This window comes from Oxyura jamaicensis, chromosome 12 (genome assembly GCF_011077185.1).
Source record: "Oxyura jamaicensis isolate SHBP4307 breed ruddy duck chromosome 12, BPBGC_Ojam_1.0, whole genome shotgun sequence".
NCBI lineage: Eukaryota > Metazoa > Chordata > Aves > Anseriformes > Anatidae > Oxyura > Oxyura jamaicensis.
The window spans coordinates 12,697,278-12,716,914 of record NC_048904.1 but is presented as its reverse complement, the minus strand read 5'-3'; the positions used below and the strand labels follow the sequence as shown (position 1 = coordinate 12,716,914).

The window sequence follows — 19,637 nt, the reverse complement described above, 5'->3', positions numbered from 1 at the left end:
GCTTATCTGACAACACCCTTTTGTGCGCTACTAGATTTGAGGATAAAACACCAAAATGGGGCTTGGCTCAGAGAACAGCTCTTACAGTTTAGCTATTTTAGCTATTTATTTTCAGTTTAGCTTCATACAGCAAAGTAAATTCATTTTTACTCTAAACCTATCAACCCCTTTTAAAGCACAGCACGGAGTTACAAAAGATTTGCTGCCTAAGGTTTCTGCAAATTGAAAACACTTTATTAAAAGGGGTGTTTGAAGCGTGCAATTTTGGTTGGCATCAGACTGAAACGAAAACAGCAAAGACAAGAAAGAAATGGAAAATGCAAAAGAGGATCAGCCGACCTGTATGACACCCAGGAAGAGGGCTCGAGCTGACACCTCTGGGAGGCAATTCAGGCCTCGCAGGGAAGGAAGGCATCGCTGGTGTGTACTAGACCTGAACAAGGAGCAACCTGCTGAGCCCGAGCTGCAAGGCAGTGCTGGAGAGGTACGGAAAAACAAATGAATGAGAAGACACTTGATTGATGAAATTGCCCGAAATAAGGAAGGAGGAAAAGCGCTGTAATATGTAAACACTTTAACTGCAAAGTTGTTTAATCTGAGCCGTGCTAGGAACTGGCAGTGTAGGGCGTTACTGCTACTTCCTAGGCTACGTAACAGACACAAAGACGGACTGTGAAATTTTCCACTTGATGACAGGGATATTAAATTATAAAAAAAAGATAAGAGTTTATCTCAACCACAGTGAGCTATTTTTTCAAAACCTTGCTGCCTAACTCTAAAAGAAATACTGTGGAAGTTAAGCAGTTCTCAAAAGAAAAGAGCTATAACAGAAAGAACGCTGATTTAAAGCTTCTTTCCATTTCCAGATTTTTTTTATTTTTAATTTTTTACCTAGTAAGAGAATCTAAACAAGGGAAAAATGTATTCCAGTTGATTGGGATCAAAATCCAAGTCTCAGACGTGCAAAAGAAAGTCCAGATAGAGAAGCCAATAATTAACTATGAAAAAAGCCATGGCAAATGTGAAACCCACTTGGCGTGCAAAGTCGAGGGGAAAAAAGGACAAAAGATTGGAAAATGTTCTTGCAGGAGCAAAACTGCAGCCAAAATAGAGAATTTGAGTATATGAGGAACAACCCAAAAGGTTACATGGGAGGATTCTTGGGAGTGAGCAAGAATCACTGCCCAGTGGCAATGTTGGTGCCTAGAAAGAAAGCTGTAGGCAGCTTGGCCGAGTTGAAGCATATTGCCATTGCAGTTGTATTCTATTTATTATTTTTAAAAAAAAAAAAAAAAGGGAGCTAAGCACCAACCCAGAGCCACTGGCTGGGAGCCTCCCGCAGCTCCAGGGACACAGCAGCCCCTTCTGCACAGGGACTGGCACCACCAAACCACAGAAGTAACACGTTTGAAGCTTTCTGAAAAACAGAATAATTACTAATTTCCTTTAAACTGAGGTATTTGAATACCAACTAAACAACGAGGGCAAAAATGACAAAATTAAAACCAATGCTCTTCTGTTATTTTGTTTCAAGAGAGTGCTGGATGTGACAGGCCTGTTTCAGCAGCTATTTTCTTCAGCTAGAGCAAAGGGGAAGTGGTGCAGTCTTCATTAAACATACATCTTTTCAGACTGAAGTTCAATATAAAATAAGAAGCGATGGGTTTTTGTATTAAAGGGCACAGTTGCTTGCTAAGTTATTCATATCACAGTATTCAGCTTCTGCTCACAGTCAAAAGCAAATAGTTTAAAATGTATTTTAAAATACTCTGGTACTTTGGGAAAGGTAAAGTTCTTGCTGGGATTTTCAACTGTCTATATTTTTACAGGAAAAGACCCAATAAATAAGGTAAAATAGATAAGGCAGCAAACACTGACTGTATCAGCAGTTTGGACTCAGACTGCTGAGAACCATCCTCAGGGAAACGAGATTACATTTAACTTACGCTCTTATCACATATATAGAATAAGAGATTTCTCATTAATCTCCAAATTCGTATTGAAATGGATTAGGCAAGAGTTACTAGAACAGGAGGAAAAACGTGACCAAACCTTAGAAGCAGTACTGGGTAGCCAGAAGAACACTTTTGAAAATGAATACTCTGGTGCTGGACCAAGTCAGGGAGACTGAAGAAGAGTGCTCAGTGCCTTCAGGAAAAAAAGGAAACCTCATTGTATACGTATGCTTACAAAAAGAAGTCAAATAATACTTCAGGGCAAAAAAAGGTGTTGGGAAAAAAAAAAAAGTCTTCAAGAATAATTAAAACATGAGCAGTATATGGTGATGTGTTGTGGTTTACAGATGTAAAACCCAGTAAGACAACAAGGGATTGTGGCTGCCTCGCTGAATTCTACTGAATATTCAAAACCCTTTGAGAGGTGCTTGTATTTGCGGCCAGAGGTGTTTGTTTCTGTCCACAGAACCATAACCACTATAACAATAGCTAGACTCTGTTAATCGGGTTTAAACAAACTGGGATCATTTACCAAGGCTCGGCAGATGCCAGGTAATATCTGATACCCGCGAAGCACTCGCAGTCATCCCTGCTGCCAGGTCAGAGCGATTTCTGTGATCATTTGACTCAGAAAAGGCTGTGAGGGACCGAAACAGAGCTTCCTGTGCAAAGTCCTCTCCCAGCTGAACCTTCCTCCTCCATCCCTTCAGTGATTCAGTGATACCAACGAAGCTCAGATGAAGCTGTCTTGGTGCCTGGGAAGCGGCTAGATGATGGCTCTTCAGCCATCGTTTCTGTGAAGTTTTTTCATTGATTGCCTGTGACAACGTGAAAGCAGCTATGTACCTAAAGGAACTGGATTTCCTGTTTTTATCACCACCATCATCTAGGTGGGGTTTGTGCCGCGGTTTGCCCTCACATTTCCTTAAAACAAACATCACAGGAAACCAGTGATTTTGAGCAGATCCTCCTCTTCGAAGCAAATTTTGGCAAATTTCAAAAGTTACATGGTTGCCAAGGTGCTACCGTCAGAAAATACTTGTGAGCAAACATTTAGCAGATTTCAAGTTTCCTAGCAGTCAGATTTCAGAGAATCTAGAGCAGCCATATGACTAATATGCTAAAGAGCTCCTTTAACAACCAACAGAAAAACTAAACAGAAAAATCAAGGCGAGCGTTTTCCATGGATATCTCTCTTCGGTATCTTGTAATTATTCTGAACAAAGCTTCAGCAGGTGAGCTGAAGTGTGACTAAAAGGAATATGAAATAAGAAAAAGACTCTCTAAGTGCAGTGCACTGGGAATTGTGAATATTGCCACTACTACCAACAGAGTGAAAAACAATGGGTTGGGCATTCTTTTCCTCAGCAAAATAGTACTTGTTTATTGATGGTGTAAATGTTGCTAGGTTACGTGGATTAAGTTAAAAACAAACAAAAAAAATCCTTTACAAATCTGTACACCACCTTCAGCAAAGAACACTGTCAATTTAGGAAAAGTATTTTTTCCAGATAATTCAAATTTATCTGAGATGATGGACCAGACAGACGGTTTTAATTATGGAAGAACCTATAGGAGGCAGAATGCTGGCCAACTACTCGATAAGGAAACTTCTTAAGCATATTTAAAAATCAATACCAAATTTAATTTATCAGCCCTGCCAGTGCCCAGGGGAAAATATTAGAGAATAAAATAGAAAATATCAATATGACTTTAAAGAAACTATGACCTGGAATAAACTTTCTGACAAAAAAAAAAAAAAATAATAGTGTGTAGAACAAGCTGCAACTTGCTGTTGTTGGATATTATAGAGGCCAAAGCTAGAAAGGTGTCCAAAAGGTGGTTGTAATGAAAATTGAGTCCAGAGTTCTGAAATGCAAAGGCACGGATGCAGTCTGGAGCTCAGCACGTCCCTCAGCTGTGGATGTGGCTTGGCACAGCTGGAGGTGCGGGCTGGCGAAGTGCTGCAGTGCTTTGTGCCTCCTGCTCCTCTAACTGGCGGCAGAGCTTGGGGCTAGGAGATCTTTGGTCTGATTAAGTAAGGCAGTTCCTAGTGACACAGTTATGCTTTTATATTTTCCAGAAAGAGCAACCTTAGCCGTAATAAATTCTTCACTAGGAAACAAAGCTAAAAAGACAAATTTTCCTTTTGTTTGCAGATTTCCCAACAGAGGAATGTCCTCTGACCGTGCCGTTGGAAAATGTGGATAGACATTATCCTGGAAGAACAGACTTTAATCTGCAAAAGAGGCACAGAGACCTCACTTTCCCCAAATGATTCAATGTGTCCTGAAGATACTGGATCAGTCCATGAGGTGGCTCTGGCTCCTGCCTGTTTTGCTTATGCCTGAGCCGCTGTTTCAGGGAGCTGTGGGGGAGCCAGGCTTCGTGATCTGCTTCCCATCAGGACTGTTCCCTGCACAATTCTCTACACGCTCCTGCTTCTGAAGCCTCAGACAAAACTTCGTGAGTGCTGCACAGGTCAGTCCCTGGGACGAGGCAGTCTCCCATGCCAACAAACACCTCTGTCATTTACAAACATTCCTGTGCTGCCAAGCTGACAGCTGCTTGCTCACATGGCGGGGCTGCACCAGCAATGCACAACTGTTGAACCACAGGAGAGCTGGCAACAAACCCCCTCCTCTGCCTCGTGGACACTGGTGCTGCCTCTGACGTGGAGGAGGAAACCTCTGTCCCTGACCTCCCCAGGAACAGCTCACCTTGGGTCCCTGTTTGTCATGCCTTACCTACCAAGCTATTAGTATCAGGCTTTGGTGATTAATTGCTGCTGCAATTCCCGTAAAGCTGGAAAATACAGAGCCACCCCCAATTGTGTCCTTAACTGCACGGGCCAAGTACAGCTAGAAAATTGAATGTGTTCATTTTGTTATAGTTGCTGAGAGAAGCACCAGGAGTGACTCTGTGCTTTTGGAACAAACAGTGCTTGTGACATGAGAGTGGTTCATTCCTTCAGCTGGACCCACAGGTAGGAAAATGTGGGGAAAAAAGCAATTTTTAATCGGCACACAAGATAACTAGTCCATATTACAAGGTATCACTCTTCTCAAAAGAGACAAACATTTCACATCAATGCTGTCACACCGTGCCTCACCCGTGATGCCTCCTGAAGAAGCAGAACCACCTCCATGCTCCTCGCTGGCACAGATGAAACCGAACCTTGTAGTCCCAACGCAGCTTTTGCTGAATGGAAACAGGGTGGACCTGGGAAAAAGAGGCTGGGAAAGCTCAGCTTTCTGCACCTGTACTCACGAGGTGGGTAAGGACAGAGACTGCTGCTGCTGGGAAGGCTGCACAGTAGTTTCTGTATGCACCTTCCCCACCTCAGCAGCAGCAGCAGGCCACCTGTTTCCCTGCGGTGCTGGCTCTATCGAAGCAGGAGGAGACCCAGGTCTCCGTGTTCCCTCCTCTCCTACCTATTGCCTGGGGCAGCTTCAGGCTCCTTTCCAAGAGAAGCCTCTGCTGTTGGAGCCAGAGTTCAACCACGTTACCAAAGCCCGTGGTGTCTTGAAACTAAGCACGCCCGCAGCTGCTGGGAAGTGAGCGAAGGCGCTCTGAGAACAGCCAGTTCCCTTCCTCCGAGAGATCTCCCATCAGTTGCCAGTTCCTGAACTTTGGCTCCGGCCAGGAGGCAGTCAGCAAATCAGATAATTGCCTGGCAGTGATTGATACAGAGTCAAGGGTGAGTGGGGAGGGGGGGAATGAGCGGGGAGGATTGTGTTTCAGAGGGAAGTGTTTTTTTAGGATTTGTCTATGCAGGCAGTTGGGAGCTTTTTTCAGCCGCATTGGCTTAACCTGAGCAGAAGGACTCGCTGTAGTTTTACACCTTTTCAGCATTTCAGCTGGTTCTGCTGAAATCTATATAGGGATTAAAGATAAGAAGGGACAGAAAATTGGTTTCCCTGACTTTGCAGAGAAAAACTACTCAAGGCTAAATGGAAGTTTAATATATTTTGACTGTATTAATGCAGAGAGGAAGAGCGGGCACCTGCCGCTGATAAATAACTATTAGGAAACAGTATTAGAAAAAAGAAATGCTGCTGCTGGGATCTGCATTCAGCATTGGGGTGTTCATAACCAGGCAGCTCAAAATTTACTTAGGTATCAACAGCTTGTGTGCAGCTTCTCTCAAACGCAGCACAGCAGCCCTGCTAGAGAAGCCTGCACTCAGGCTCTGATAAGGAAGGGAAGTCAGCTCGTTGCACAGCTCAACATTTCAGCCCTCCAATCAGCCATACCTAGGGTTAGCAACAGCATCGTGTACTTCAGCAAATTTACATTCAAACTGCTATCTACAAAGGGAAGTAAAGCTTATCTGTAGCCTATTGCTGTAACTTTGATACTGATCTTTATAGCCATGTTTCCAGTAAGCCTAGTGAGAACCTGTGAGTTATAAACTGCTTAAACTGAACTGTCTGAATGTAGAGATGTTAGTAAAATTCCTATCCATCTTCTAATTAAGGTTTTTACCAGGTTTGAGATATAGTTGCAGAACTATTGTAACACCAAGCTGATGGGAAATGTCTGCAGTCATACACAAATGGCGCTGCATTAGAAATGCTGTTCCATTTCAAGCACGCAGCATCACGCAGTGTACTCTGCCCTGCAGCCCATTCCCTCGCTTCCACTGGGTGCTTTCTCAAGGCAGTGTCTGCTGCACAGAAAGAGGGGATAGTCATTTGGCAAATTTTGCATGGCAGAATCTGAGACACGAGCAGCTTTTTAAACATTCCCAGGCACCCTACCCAAAACTTTTCTCCTCCCACCACTGGTGTTGGAAAGCAGCCGCTGTTCCCGATCTCCATCTTCTGTATTTTACTGATCTAAAAGCACCAAATGGAATCGAGCATGTTAAACAGCCAGAATTTTATTATGCAAAATGCAAAGCTCTCCGAAAACTTCAGCTTGGGAAGAATATAATTAGGATAATTGAAATTGGAAAAAGGATCTGAAGTGCTAAAAAAAAGAAATGAAAGAAAAGGCATCAGAGGGATAGCTTGGTAGAAGGGAGATAGATGGTTTACAGTGACTAGTAAGAACTGAAGTATCTTTCAGAGCAAGTCCTGCTGCAGGCTACGGGCAAGTGAGCCTGACCTGGTGGAGGCACAGCCAAGGTTCAAGCACTTGGAGTGCCAAACAACAGGACAGCACGCACACCGAGAAGGCTCCTCAGTGCCTGGCTCGTAGCAGATCTCCCATTCCCCCTCGGCACGGGTTATTGTTAAGCCAGGAGGCTGACTGCTTTCCTCTCCAGGATATACGGGGAGAAGAGGCTCCTCCCTTCCAGCTGCCTGTCTGTCCTGCTGGCCATAAAACTTCTGCAGCCTGACACAAAGCTACAGCTGCCACTAAAGGAAGCAGCAGCCCGTGGGCACCAGCTGGTGTGCTTGCTTGCTTGCTTCCGACCTTGACTTCTTCAGATCTGCGGGTTTGTCCATCTCGCTGACAGCCCCAGACAGCCATCTGCTGGGCAATCGAAAAATAAAAATAAAAAAAATTAAACAGCACTCACAACCAGGACGGTTGTTGCAGTTCTTCCTATGAGATCAGGATCTGCCCACGATGACAGGACAGCTGGAACAGGCAGGTGTTTGGAATTTTGAGAGCATGTGCACATCTGTCCCTCCCAACAAGTGTCAGTATTTCTGGAACACATAACTTAAGAGGGAAGGAAAGGAAAAAAAAATAATAATAAAATAATAAAAAAACAGCTTCATGAAACTTCTTAAAGCTGACAGAAATCTACTAGGCATTGCAGGCAGAAAGATGACCAGAGCAGATGGGGAGCCAAGGCAGCACAGAGAGAGCGTTGGGTTGTTAGGAAGCACAGACCTGTTCCTCTTGAAACAAGTTTGGATTTAGCCTCAGCAAACCTAGATTTGTGTTTAAAACATCTCAGAGATTAACGTCCTTTAACTGCTGCTTCTCTGAACCAGTGTTAACTCAGCGTTTGTGCTTTAAGCATTTCATTCATCCATAGCTGCAGTGATTTGAGAGGCAGGAGCAGCAGCAGGTTCCTAGGCAGTGGGGAAGGTCTGCAGCTGGCGATAAGGCAGGGAGAACGCAGAGCCAACTCCAAGCAACCATGCTTGTCCCACCCCACGGGCTCTCTCAATGGTTTGACACCTCCAACCCCCTCCCAAAGGTAAATCACCAAGGTGGACTCTGGGGAAGGCAGGTTCCCTTCTGGTCCTTCCTAAGAATTGGGAAGGAAAATGGAATTCAGAGCTTCTGAAGCAGCATTGGGTGGGATGTACTGAGGAAAGATCCCATCTGTGGAAAGCCAAGGTGAGGACTGTTTCTTTATGGCACAGCCCAACAGGCCCACAGAGGATCAAGGGCAACCTCTCAGTTGCCTTTTCTGTGGGGTGTCAGTACAGGTCGTTTCTATTCCCCTGCATTTGTGTCCAGTTCTTTTTCTGAAAGACACAAAATCCTTTCCACAGACGAGTTATTTAGTGTCTGGCTTTATAGCTTAAGAGCTTCAGGTGCAACACAGCACCCATGAGGACTTGTAAAATGAATGTTAGGTGCAGGGCATTCATTTCCAGGCCTCTGGGCTCAAAGAGCCCAGAAATTCAGAAGCTAAGATGCAAAGCGTTAGAGATTAAACACAGCACGGCACAACTTATTTCCCATTCACCTCGCAGAATTAAGAATTGGAAAACTTTTGCAAAGCCAACCATGCAAAAATAAACCAAAGCACACGTTGTAGCCGAACAGCAGCTAGCTTTATTGAGTTCTGACAACATTGCATCAAAACTAGGAGAAATTAAAAGTGCTTTTTGCTTGTTAGGATTAGTCATTTCTCAAATTAAAATGTGATTGTGCTCCATAGTATTACAATAAAACCGAGGAACAGGAGTTAGAATAACGTTAGACAAGATGGCAGAGCCAGTGTCACCTTCATGAACCCCCCTCGTGTCAGAGTTCTTAGTTTGAGTTCTTAGAAGTCCTGTTAAAATTTCTGAACTGCAGGATGCAACATTTCATTGAGTACATCAAGGGCTGTTATGAATTGCGCTGTTCTTGTGAGATCACATTTGGGATATGTTCAATGGGACAGAAAGTGACAAAGGGATTTCCGAGAAAAGTTCAGGTAAACATTTCCCCACTGGCGACCTTAGTGAAGTTTACTGCAAACGTTTGAGCATAATTTATTTTTCCCCTTAGTTCCGCAGAAAAGGTAAGCGTGCAATATCCTGTAAGGTATCTGTAATGCCCCTCAACCCACCCAAACCTAACTCTAACCTCACCTGCTTAGTTCTGTGTTTGCTGCATCACACGCATGTAGGGTTTGCTGTCAACATGCAAACAGACAACTGAAAAAACTGCAAGAAGTAAGAACGCTACTTGACATCGATTGTCAATACTATAGTATGTGCAGCTGCTAACTTATGCCCTGAAAGTTAAGCACACACTGCCTAATAAGTTTTTCAGCATTCATTTCTATGTTTCTTCAGTAAATAAAGAATTAATATTTAGGAAAACTCTTCTTCCATGAGGAAGTACTTAAGGTAGTGTGTGTAGCGTGTCTGTTAGCAGCATTACTGCTGTGGTATATTGGCTCAGAAGACAGGTGTATCACCTTTAACTCCTCATCAACTCTATTTCAGAGTTACGGCTTTACATTTCTGAACGGCACATAGCACCACCTAAAGAATATGAGGAAGGCAAAAAGGTATTAGGCAAGCAATCATTCCTGAAACTTCAAGTGATCATTCATTTATTCCTTTGAGGCAGACTCGTACTCTCTTCCCTCTCTTCTCTGATTTTCAAAGACTTTGCAGTCTTCACAGACCTGGTGCGATCCAGTTAAGGAACTTCATAGCAACTTCAAAACCAAGGAAACATGCCTGGAAAAGAGAGAACATACAGAACAAATCAGGATTTTAGAAAAACTAATCCACACAAGCCTTCTGAATGTAGCACTATAAACACCTGACACGGCTGATACGGGAGGAGGAAGAGAGCAAAAAGAGTCTTGTACCAGAGGCAAGAATTCTGCTATATTGTATGAAAAGATACAAATGCAGAACATCTAATCCATTAAGTTCGTTATTTATTGAAGGAGAAGCCAGTCCAAACTTATCCACAAATTTCCGTATTCTACCGGTGGATGTATAATCAGACATGAAATACTGTCAGGATAAGTCAAAGGGCTTTCATACACAGCTTAGAACTTGTTGGTTTGGTTGGTAGTTCCGCCTGGATTGAGGTACACTTCAGAATGCAGACACCAACAGCCCAAAGTACCTCCAGTGATGAGAATCTCACTGAGGTGGTACAACAGGAAGCAGCTAGTCATCTCCCCCACAGACTACAGATATGCACCGGATGGCCATGTCCCCAAAACCCATCTGGAACTGCAATTTACTTACCGCATTAGCAGGAAATGCCCTGATCATGACAGCTGTGAAGCCTTTATAGAGAGATGCAACTCCCTCCTCTCTGATAAGTTCTCTCAGTACGTCTCTAAAGCCATTTGGGTATTTTCCTGGAGGAGCTGCAAGAGAAGAAATACATGAGCTATGCTGTATGGCAGTCACAAATACCGATGGCATATTTAACAGCCCAGGATTTTCAACAGGTTTGTATTGCTACACCATCTAAGTGTCACCAGAATCCAAGCGCTGCTGAAGCCATGTCGTGAAAGTATCAGCTTGGGAAAATGACTTATTCCAGTCAAAAGCAAAGAAATAATACAGCTGGCTTACAAAAGGCTCAGTAAACAGAAGCTAAGTGCTCACCATCACCAGAAAGAATTTACATAATTAAGACATCTGGAGGGTGGGGGAAGAAGAAAGGAAACTCACTTTTGTCAGGATTGGATGCCTGAGCTGTTACTCTCACTGCTGATGACAGCTCTCCCAAGAGATAGGAAGGCCATCAATAATAACTGATGAAGCTAGATAATAAGAAGCAGAAAATGATCCTATCACGTGGCCCCAGCCAAGAAGAGCAACAAATTTCAAGTGAAATGCACGGGCTAATTTAATGCTGATGTCACAAAGATTTGCTGAAAACGTATTCTATTCACAGAACAGGTTCTTCCTTCTCCTGACACCTCTGGAAAGCAATGCCTCTGCCAGCCCTCTGAACCAGCCTTCTGCAAAACAACCCAATTAAATGGAACCACCACGAAACCACGTCATCTTCAAAGCAGCATTGTAGGTTGGCTCAGTGGAACAAGGATGTAAAGATGCAATGTCTTTCACACATAGCCCTCCGTACAACAGCCAACCACAGCAGCCACTACTCACAGGAAAAAGAAGTTTCCTGCACTAAATCATCATGATCACAAAAGATGTCCAGTGGAGAGCTGAGTCCACAGGCAGAGACTACAGGAGAGCCTTAGTAAAAATAAGCACTGAATAGCACTCCCGGAGAAACCAGTGAAGAACTCAAACTCCACTGAAGCTCAAAGCCTGGGGCCATCCTCACTATAACTAGGCCACAGCTACTTCGAGCAGCTTTGTTAGTCCAAAAGCAATGCTCTCAGCAAGGCACACCCAGTTACTGCAACACTGCAGGCAGCACAGGCTAGAATTTACACAGCTGTGTCTGAAGTGAAGCAACAAACCCTTCAAAGACTTTCATTTGTAATAAAGCAGTCATGACACCTGGTTCTATTATTATGATTTCCACGCTTAGATTTCAGAACAGGTATCTAAAATGGGGATCACCGTATCAGTAGGGAGGCAGAGAAAGAAGGAGAGCCTGATTTGCCAACAATTTGCAAGGAAACCAACTAAAAAGCTAGGAACGCACTCAGGTTTTTCATGTATTTGTCTCAAGACAGGCTACGTCCCACCCAGGAAGAGGCTCAGATGGCATCCATCACTGTCCAGCCTATTCCCGGGACACGGCACTGAGCGTGGCCATGACAAGCTGGCGTACTGCTCACCGGTCTGGAAACGGGACTTCAGCACGTCTGGTGGAATGGCCACTGCCCAGTTGAAGATCCCAGCCAAGCCCCCAGCAAAGAGGATCCTCGGCGCGCTGAGGTCACTCACGCTGTGGCAGAGTTGGGGTGGGAGGAAAAAATAAATAAATAAATAAATAGTAAAAACTCATCTGTTATGACTAAAGTGACAACCAAAGACAGCCAGAAGGCAGCACAGTGCTGCAGATACAAGAGTGCAGTATCTGAGCAAGAATTGGAGTCCTCTGGGCAAAAACTTGCCAGCTCCACCCTAAAGGTTCAAATCCTTTAATTCAGCAACACAAGCACAAAATGCTCTGCAGGGGAAGACTGAAATGGGACACAAAACAAACAAACCATCTTTTTGCACACACACAGGGGTGAAAGAGCAAAGAGCTACTCCAAATATTCTTTACTTGGCTAATAAGATCCAAGGTTAGAGTCTGAGCAAAACACAGAATACTGTTCTGTCAGTTAACCCCAGGCCAAAACAACACAACTCACAACGAGTGAGCAATTTTCTGGGGGGGGTTATTTTAATGATACTGCTCTAAATCCCTTCTTCACTGGAGAAATTAAACAACAGTGTCTGGCTAGTCCAGGAATCGCTGACTATGGGATTTCACTAACCTCTTTCCCTCAGGGGTCAGAATGTTCTTCAGCCATTCGTACGTCATGAAGTACATTCCACTGGCTGGAACATCTAGTGGGTAAACAACAAAATCTTTGAGTAGTGGGAAACAAAACGAAGCCTAGAGACACAGGAGTCCCATGCCAACTCAGCAACACCTCTAAATACATCCAGATTCCTTTTCTGAGCATTCCCTGCAAACAAAAAAAGCTGTTGCTCTGGAAATGGAGGAACCTGAACTTTCTCAAGGACAGCAGGTGATGAAGGGAAGAACTAGAAAAATACCTTGAACGCTTTGGTTGGCAGTCCTTCAAATCAGATTGTAACCCAGCCATTAAGCTGGGACAGCTCAAAGCTTTCTTAATTGCTCCATAGCAGACTGGAGCAGTTCAGAAGCTACGAGTTTGGCACACTATTTGTTCTAACAAAGCTGGATTTCTGGATTCGTTGCTGTTGTTATTGATAGGTTTGGTTTTGCTTTAAGATATTTCCACAGCTCATTCTTAGCTCATGCCTAAGCTGGACAACCAACCTCTGGCACAATTACTTTGTTACTGTTGCTGAGTAGGGTTGACATCCCAATCCAAAATAACCCACACTCAAAAGGTTAAAAAGCGTAACTGCTTCAATCATATCTTTTAAAGCAATCGTTATTATACAGCAGTCACAGACAGCACTCGCAACACTTCTCCCAAGAAAAAAAGCCCACTTCTGTATTTTTCTTTTTTCTTTGTTCTCTGCTCCTCTCTTTTAATTCCTATGGGTTTCTCATGTCTTAATTATTTCCTATATCCCTCTGATCCTTGTCATCTCATCTCTTCCTTGCTCACTGAGAATCTCATGTTTATTTCTCAGTCCCTTTGAGGCACTGGAATAACTCCAAAGACTGCAAAAAAAAATAAAGGGTGACAAAGCGTCTCCAACTGGCTAAAGGGACAGTGAGACCCATGATACTCTGCCAGACTTCTTATCTTCAAGTACCCCAAGATGAAGCAGCACCAGAACGTTTCCATCGGTTACCTCTCATGAGGGTGAGCACTGTCCCCTTGTACACGCCGCGAATCCCAGCCTCGCGGTACAGCTGTTTTGCACAGTCCAAAGAGCCAGTGTATTTAGTTTCACCTGTAGCTGCCTGGATCTGAAGGATTAAAGTGACAGTTTCTGGCTAGTGAAGGTTTCTGGCTGGTGAACAATCATTTAGTCAGTAATTAGAAAGCCACATGCACGTTTGCAGAGAGGAAGGAGTGCATACTCATTCCGTAGGCACTCCTGCACATGGAGCCTCCGCGTCATTTCCTCAAAGAGCACTCTCCCACTCAAGCTGAGGATATGTTTATTGTCCATGCAGTGGCTAGATTATCCCTTATTTTTTGCCAGTGTTAAGTCTGAAACAACTGAAACCAGTTTGGTAATACTCATACTGACAAAAAGTAGCCTTAAAATAATTTAGAGAATCCAAACAATTTGCATGTGTATACACACCACCACGCTAAAAGAGCTCAGGAGAGCCCGACATAAGCAAACCTTCCCATCTCTGCTACCGACAGCGTTTGCATTTGTTCAGGTATACATTTTCCTACAATGCTCTAAAAAATGCTTGAGGAGGTGTAGAGCCAGCAGTCACCCAAACATTAAAAAAACATCCCATGTATTTTGAAGCACTTTCCTCAGTTATGTATTGGGAACTTGTCAAGAACATGGGAAAATCTTTACAATAGGAAGTCTTCTGACCTAGTAGTTCAGCATTTTTTAATTATTTTTTTTAGAGAAAGTTTCATTCTGAAGAGCTGTACTTTTCCATACTTTAAAGCAGACTGAGTCATCCCCTGCTGCCTCATATGATGCCACACAGTGTGAGGCTTGTGCTCTGTGAAGTGAATGGAGCAGCGAAAGCCGTGTGTACTTATACTGTCACGGTGTGTAATGCTTCTTCGTGACACAGCTGCATTAAGTGACAGTTGTCTCAGTCCCGTCAAAAACCAGAACAGAGCGAATACACTAACCAAAGTTGTTCCTGGTGTGGAAAGTCAAGGCCACTAACGTTAAACTCCTGTCACCATCAGCCAATTCCTTACCTGTAAAAGGCACTTAATTCTCTCTCCCGGAGCCATGATCACTGTTGTGAACACTCCTGACAACATGCCAGCTGCAAACAGCTGAGGATATCTGCCAGAGGAAACAGAAGTGAGACCCTAACACAGCACAGCACATAGGAAATGAAGGGCAGAAGGACTTGGGTATCACAAGATTATTCTGCTCCATACAAGGTTGGCAGTGGAACTAGAAATGCATCCGCTGCTTTTGATCAGTGCAGAAGTGCCTCATCAATGCATAATTACAGCTAAACATTTAAGATCTCTAGGATTCAAAGCCCTGGTTCCCACAGCAACCATAAGTCAGCTCTTCACAGCTGTTGTATTTGCTAATATTCCTCACACTTGCGGTTTTTGTACAGTGTTCCCCATTGATTTTTATTCTCAACAGTCTCTTCTTCCCACAGTCTCCCATATTCTTCTCAGTGACCTCAGCCTCCACGTTTCGTCCTGCTTGTGCAGTCAATAGCCTCATTCCTGTAACCTCTCAGAGGTTCTGTGCCATTGTCGAGTCTGTCCCACCAACCTGCATCATCCCCACACACTCTGCACCTACTTTCACATGGAAAAGTCTGACAGAAATCCCTTAAACAGGCTTTCTGCATCACAAATGTGTTTTGACATCCAACCCTTCCCTAGTAAGATCTAATATCTCAATTAAATTCCACACCTTCCCCTTGTCTCCATTCGCCAAAGAGATGGCATTCTATTCAGGTTTTCCAGTTCTTACACCTTTCTTTACTCTTAAATTCCCATCCAATTTTCTCCACTCCCACCTTCCAGACCTTTCAAACCTCCCCCACCACTTCACATGCACCTCCTGCTCAGACTAAGCTTTGAGTTTTCTAGCTCACCTTGAGATTATTCAGCCTCAGAAAAGATAGAGTAGGCTCCTCAGGTTTCTTTCCATCTCCTTCCTTCCAAAAACTCCCTGCAAAATCAGCGTGGTGAACCACTGCCCTCCTGCCTGCCTCAGACCCACAACCATGGTGCTAAGTCTGCCTTTTCTTTTTGGCCCTCACATGCCAGGAGTGCCGTATCTTGCTGTGTAAAGTGCACCTAAGGGGCACAGTTGTGCACAATGACAGATTTACCACCTAGTTGTTGACCTGTGCTCTTCCTCTCCAAGGCAGAACAGCGGGAGGAGTTCTACATAAACAGTCAAAAGACTACCCTGGGCTTCTCTGCCTTCCCATTAACTTCCCTTTGATATGATTTGTGCAAAACAAAGCCCTGAGGTGTTCAGGCTCCTGGCAGTAAGCCCACGGCCCGTTTGTTTCCTTGAATTCTCCAGTCTTTACCAACTCCCTGTCTTACTCTTTGGCCTTGCCTGCACGATGATGCCACCGTGGTAAACTGAAGAGCAAGGCAAGCCAGCGGTGCCCTGCCTCCCTCCGCACGACCCAAGCAGAGGGAGCTCGCCCCATGCCAGGTGTGCTCACACCACCCAGACGGCAGGCAAGGCTCCAACAGAAACCGTCCCTCCCCACCCCACCACGCTCGGCTCGACACAATGGACCCCCGCTTTCCGACAGGGCTCCTACGTATTGCACAAATAATAGCACGAAATGTTGCTAAGCTGCAGTTCTATTCCTGGGGAGCTATAAATCACAGTTCAGCAAAGAAGTTAAGGGAGCACTTACGGGAGAGTTATCCTCGGGCGTAAGTTAGCAATACAGAGCTTCCTTAGTTTCCCTTCTCTTTTCAATAAGGTTAGACGTGTCTGAGAGGAAGGCTGCTCATAAACACTGCTTTTTGGAAATTAGTAACAAAACCCTAAACTAAGGGCCCAGCAAGAGTCACAGCTAGCAGGGAAGAGAGAATCGGGATTTGTGAATGTCAATTTCGTCAAAGCTGCTTGACCACAAAAGGATTTATTCCTTAGCTTCTGTTAACAGCGAGTGTTCGCAGGCTATCATTAGGTAACTCCCACTGTGCTCCACAAAAATGGAATTGTTCCTTAATGGCTCGCTCTTGCGTAGAAAGGGAATTGCATAGCACCTGCCCACATGCGGGCTGTTTTTAGCCCGTGCTACCAGTCCCACGCTTCCAGAAGCATTAAAACACACGAGTGTTTTATTTTTCAGGACTATATTTATAACCTAAGAGAAGAGACAGATTTACACCACAACTCGAAGTGTGACGATGAAGAAGCTGCAAGAGCCTCAGGGTGCCTTTCCCAACTCCCTGCTTAACTCCGAAACTCACGTCAAAACATCATCAGGTTTTCTCTGCTGGAGTCTTTTTCCCAAGCCAAATCCAAAGAAGCACACAGCAAACATGGGGGTCACTCCGATAATAGGAGCTGCCATTCCTCTGTACAAGCCTCGGACTCCCTGCAAGAAACCCCATCAGAAGAATTACTCTTTTGGCATACGCTTTGCACACATTTCAATTTATCGACAAGCAAAATGCTACGGTACAAGCTAACATCAGCTAGCCAGTCATATTGATCAGAGGAATTCCAGCATCTATTGTTGGTTTACAATTATACGCGTCTAAGTGGTGCAGAGGAAAGCTGTCCTTCCTGGAGAACACCGGAACCTTGAACACGCCGCTGTTCCAACACCGGTCCTGAATGAACCTCCTATTAGACTGGCTCAAAAAGTCCTTTCTCTCAGGTACAAGCAAAAAAATGCACATGTGCTTTATTGATAAGTCATTTGAACCTGACACTGAACCTGAGAACGCCGGAATAAATTCACTCTTCAGCTAAAGGAAGAGCCAGGGAGACTAACCTGAGCTACTTTACTTCCCACGCAGACTCAGTTTGGAACGAGTTCGAGAGGAAATCATTCTTCCTTTCCTTCTGTAAATCAAAGCTTTCACCATACAAATTTGCATCCCTGATGTTTCCCTTCATCAGGCTGCACCCATGGAAAAATTCTAATGCAGACCCAGCAGCAGCGTTTATTTCATTTACCTTGCCTTTGAAGTGATTTTTTTTTCTTATGAAAAGGAAGCACTGATCTGTCCAGATAAAGGCTAGGTACACAAATTAAATATTTGCTAGTCAATCCACTCCTCCTCCCTCCTCCCCAAACTAAGTCAGAGTGTGCCAACGGGTGTCCAGATGCTTACAGACACAGCCGGCTCTGTAACGAAATCCTGTCGGGTTCACAAAAATCAGACATTCCTGCTCAACCTTCCCGTGAGCAATGGGAAACAAAATGACTTGAAAGAGAAGCTTCGGATTTCCTCACAGAAACAGATGAGTATTGAGGAGGAGTGGAGAGGCAGTGTTACTTCTGAGCGCCAAATCAGAAGGCTGTTATTACAGTTCAGCTCTGACGTCCGTGCTGCAGCAGGGGTGTTAAAAACCGCAACGGATTCAGAGCTAGCAGAGCAATTCAGTGCTTTGTGGGAGAGACCAGGGAATCGAGATTTACTTTGGTTATAAAACAGCCTGCGAATGCCATCATGAAAGGAGATTTCAGATATGAGACGGCTCATTCATTTAGTAGGGAGTTACCTAACAAGATCCAATGGTTAGAAAACAGACTTAAGATGAGTAAATAAACACTTGGGCTTTACAGTCATTATTTCCAAATAGTAAATAGCCACTGGAAAAACGTATGAAGCAGCTGAGTGGATTCTGTGCCACTTAAAGTCTTTAAACCACGGCTGCGTGCCTTTCTAAAAACAAAACAGACTATAGTTCAGTCACATGATATGGCCGGTCCCGGAGCGAGAACTGCGGTCTGCCTTCTGAAGAAGATTGATCAAACCTGCTCTAATTGTCCCCTTAGTCAAAAAAAATAATAAAAAGTGTATCATCATCTATAATTGAAACAAATGTTCCTCTGCCTTCTCATAGATAGATCACAGAAGAAAGTAAAAGTACTGCTTGAATCAACAAAAGCCGTCGTCCGTTTTAGGACTTCCAGCACGGTGCCACCAACTACAACAAAGCCAGTTTTAACTGCAGTCTGTCACTCCAGACGTTAATATCGTGATATTTTGTACCAAAAGCACTTCCTAACAAAACAACGAGAGCTAAATTTGGAACAAGCGCATGCTGAGCGTTACCAGCGAGCTCTCCCTTCAAGTTCTGTCAACTGACGAAACGTTTTAATTAGAATCAACTCAGCCGATAAGCCAAGACTTGTACAGCCCCGGGGGGACACTCCCACACGGCCCCGCTCCCGTGACGCACGGAACAAGTGACAGCTTGGCGGTACCTCTCCAACCAGAGTCTTCCTGAAGCAGTCAAAGGTCCCAGAATAGAGCGGGGGCTGCCCGGGCTGCGGCTTGGGCTGGGTCTGCAGTCTGACCTGGCAGGGAGGAAGAAGAAACGTGGGTCTGTGGAACGTGGGTCTGTGGAACGTGGGTCTGTGGAGCATCGCCGTACGGAGCATCGCCGTACTGCGTGGTGGCACCTCGGGAACATCTCCCTGCGGCCAGCAGGTAGCGGGAGCAGCCTTCACAGCGCGGGTGACGGCCTGCTTTAGCCTGTAGATAACACTTTAGCCTTTATAGAAGAGACCAAGGCGAGCGTTTAACAGCCGAGGTGGTTAATTAGTGCAGCCAATTACCAGCCGGGCGCTGTCCAACCCCCGCCCGCAGCCCCAGGGGAGCGCTGCAGCCCCCCCCCCCCAAGCCGGCAGGGGGCGCCCCACCGCCTCGCGGGGCACGCCGGGAGTTGTAGTCCTCACCTCCCCGCGGGGCACGCCGGGAGTTGTAGTCCTCCCGCTCCGCGCAGGTGCGCCCCGCGCGGTGCCCGCTGGGAAGCGCAGTCCCCGCAGCCCTCACCGCCTCACCGCCTCCCCCCCCCTCACCTTGATGGTGTCCAGCGGGTGCCCCACGAACACCAGGCACACGCCGCCGAAGCCGCCGGCGAAGAAGTTCTTCACGGGACTGATGGGCTGCGGCTGCTCAGCCATGGCGGCGGCGGCAGCGGCTCGTGGAAGCGACGGCGGCGGCGGGGCTTGTGGCAGAGCCGGGGCCGGGCCGGGCCGTTCCGTCCCCGCTCGAGCGAGCGCCGCCCCCGCCGCCCCGCGACCTTTCCCCCAGTG

At 45.3% G+C, this 19,637-nt stretch overlaps 1 protein-coding gene and 2 long non-coding RNA genes across 4 annotated transcripts in view; 1 reads left to right on the top strand and 2 right to left on the bottom strand.

The window, feature by feature from the left end:
• The window catches only part of LOC118173434, a 23,430-nt gene extending 11,976 nt beyond the window's left edge, over nt 1-11,454 (top strand). The window contains exons 2-3 of one of the 2 annotated variants that reach the window (XR_004754183.1): nt 4,115-8,343; nt 11,444-11,454. This is a non-coding gene — a long non-coding RNA (uncharacterized LOC118173434). Of the gene's footprint in view, nt 1-4,114; nt 9,464-11,443 lie in introns of those variants that run through there. The other variant, XR_004754184.1, reaches the window with a different exon arrangement.
• Nucleotides 3,095-5,525, bottom strand: LOC118173435. The gene is made up of 3 exons (XR_004754185.1): nt 5,390-5,525; nt 5,068-5,177; nt 3,095-4,194 (listed from the first exon to the last, which is right to left on the bottom strand). It is a non-coding gene; the product is annotated as an uncharacterized LOC118173435 (long non-coding RNA).
• Nucleotides 8,686-19,637, bottom strand: SLC25A20 (solute carrier family 25 member 20). The gene is made up of 9 exons (XM_035337962.1): nt 19,401-19,637; nt 18,804-18,896; nt 16,831-16,958; nt 14,605-14,695; nt 13,550-13,667; nt 12,529-12,601; nt 11,881-11,990; nt 10,355-10,479; nt 8,686-9,829 (listed from the first exon to the last, which is right to left on the bottom strand). The coding sequence occupies exons 1-9, from the start codon at nt 19,503-19,505 to the stop codon at nt 9,767-9,769; spliced, it is 906 nt and encodes a 301-aa protein (XP_035193853.1). The 5' UTR covers nt 19,506-19,637; the 3' UTR covers nt 8,686-9,766.